Source organism: Coturnix japonica, unplaced genomic scaffold (assembly GCF_001577835.2).
Source record: "Coturnix japonica isolate 7356 unplaced genomic scaffold, Coturnix japonica 2.1 chrUnrandom498, whole genome shotgun sequence".
NCBI lineage: Eukaryota > Metazoa > Chordata > Aves > Galliformes > Phasianidae > Coturnix > Coturnix japonica.
The window spans coordinates 61,270-62,661 of NW_015439890.1; the positions used below are offsets into that span (position 1 = coordinate 61,270).

General features: G+C 63.2%; 1 protein-coding gene across 1 annotated transcript in view; it reads left to right on the top strand.

The window, feature by feature from the left end:
• The window catches only part of ACIN1 (apoptotic chromatin condensation inducer 1), a 22,892-nt gene that overhangs the window by 11,003 nt on the left and 10,497 nt on the right, over nt 1–1,392 (top strand). Inside the window, exons 5-6 of the mRNA XM_015850644.2 lie at nt 54–881; nt 1,085–1,122. Of these exons, the coding sequence (XP_015706130.1) occupies nt 54–881; nt 1,085–1,122 (866 nt within the window). The remainder of the gene's footprint in view (nt 1–53; nt 882–1,084; nt 1,123–1,392) is intronic.

Below are 1,392 nucleotides of genomic sequence, written 5' to 3' on the forward strand. Positions count from 1 at the left end.
TATGGGGGATTTGGGGCCACTTATGGGGTCTCACTGTTGTTTGTTGCCTATAGGGCCGCGGTTCCCGCAGCCGCCGTGTGTCGCGTCCCCCATTGAAGGGGGGGGATGAAGAGGAGGAGGAGGAAGAGGAGGAGGATGAAGACGAGGAGGAAGATGAGGATGAGGACGAAGACGAAGGCAACAAGCCTGGCCCCTCGCTAACCACGCCCCCTCCCACCAACCCTCCCATCCCATTGGCTCAACCCCTGTCAATCACACCGCAAGCCCCGCCTGCAGACGACCAAGCCCCGCCCCCTTCCACCGACCCTCCCATCCCATTGGCTGAACCCCTGTCAATCACAGCCGAAGCCCCGCCCATGGAAATTGAAGCCCCGCCCGCTGCTCCTGAAGCCACGCCCCCTTCTACAGAAGCCCCGCCCACTGAGTTGGAGGCCACGCCCACCCACCCCCTGACTCCGCCCCCTGAGGTCCAAGCCACGCCCACCCCCATGGAAACCACGCCCCCATTGGCTGAAGCCACGCCCCAAGAAATAGAAGCCGCGCCCCCATTGGCTGAAGCCACGGCCCCATTGGCTGAAGCCACGCCCACCAGCAGCGTTGCCACGCCCCCTCGTGAGCAAGCCCCGCCCCCTCCTTCACCCCCAGTCATAAAGGGGGCAGAGCTTGAGGCCACGCCCACAGCCGAACAGCCAATCACGTCCCTCCCAAGCACAGAGCCCGCCCCCGAGGGCGGAGCTACCCCCGAAGCCCCGCCCACAGAGGAAGCCCCGCCCCCTTCCCGAGCCCGCAGCCAATCATCTTCCTCCTCCTCGCCTGGCCCCGCCTCCTCCCGCGCAAGCTCCGCCTCCCCGCCACCGAGGGGGCGTGGCCAAAAGGATGAGGTGAGTGACTGGAGCAGCAGCCAATGGGGTGCGGGCGCGGCGGCCAGCCAGCCAATGGGGAAGCAGCAAACGTAAAGGGGCGGAACTTAATGAGGCTGGTAGAACCATACTGGGAGCCAATGGGGGACCCCAGAATTAAACTGGGAGCCAATGGGGGCCCTATAACCCAATGGGAACTTTCTGACCCTTATATTTCTTTATAGGATGAGCAGCCAGAGCCGACCCCAGCAGAGACCCCCAAGTGAGTGAAGGCTGCTATGGGGCGGGGGGTTGTGGGGTAGTTATGGGGCGGTTATAGGGCGCTATGGGGTGGTTATGGGGCTCTATGGGGTGGTTATGGGGCTCTATGGGGTGGTTATGGGGTGCTATGGGGTGGTTATGGGGTGCTATGGGGTGGTTATGGGGCGCTATGGGGTGGTTATGAGGCTCTATGGGGTGGTTATGGGGCTCTATGGGGCAGTAATGGAGCTCTATGGGGCAATTCCTGGGGTCTGTGGGGCAGTTATGGGGC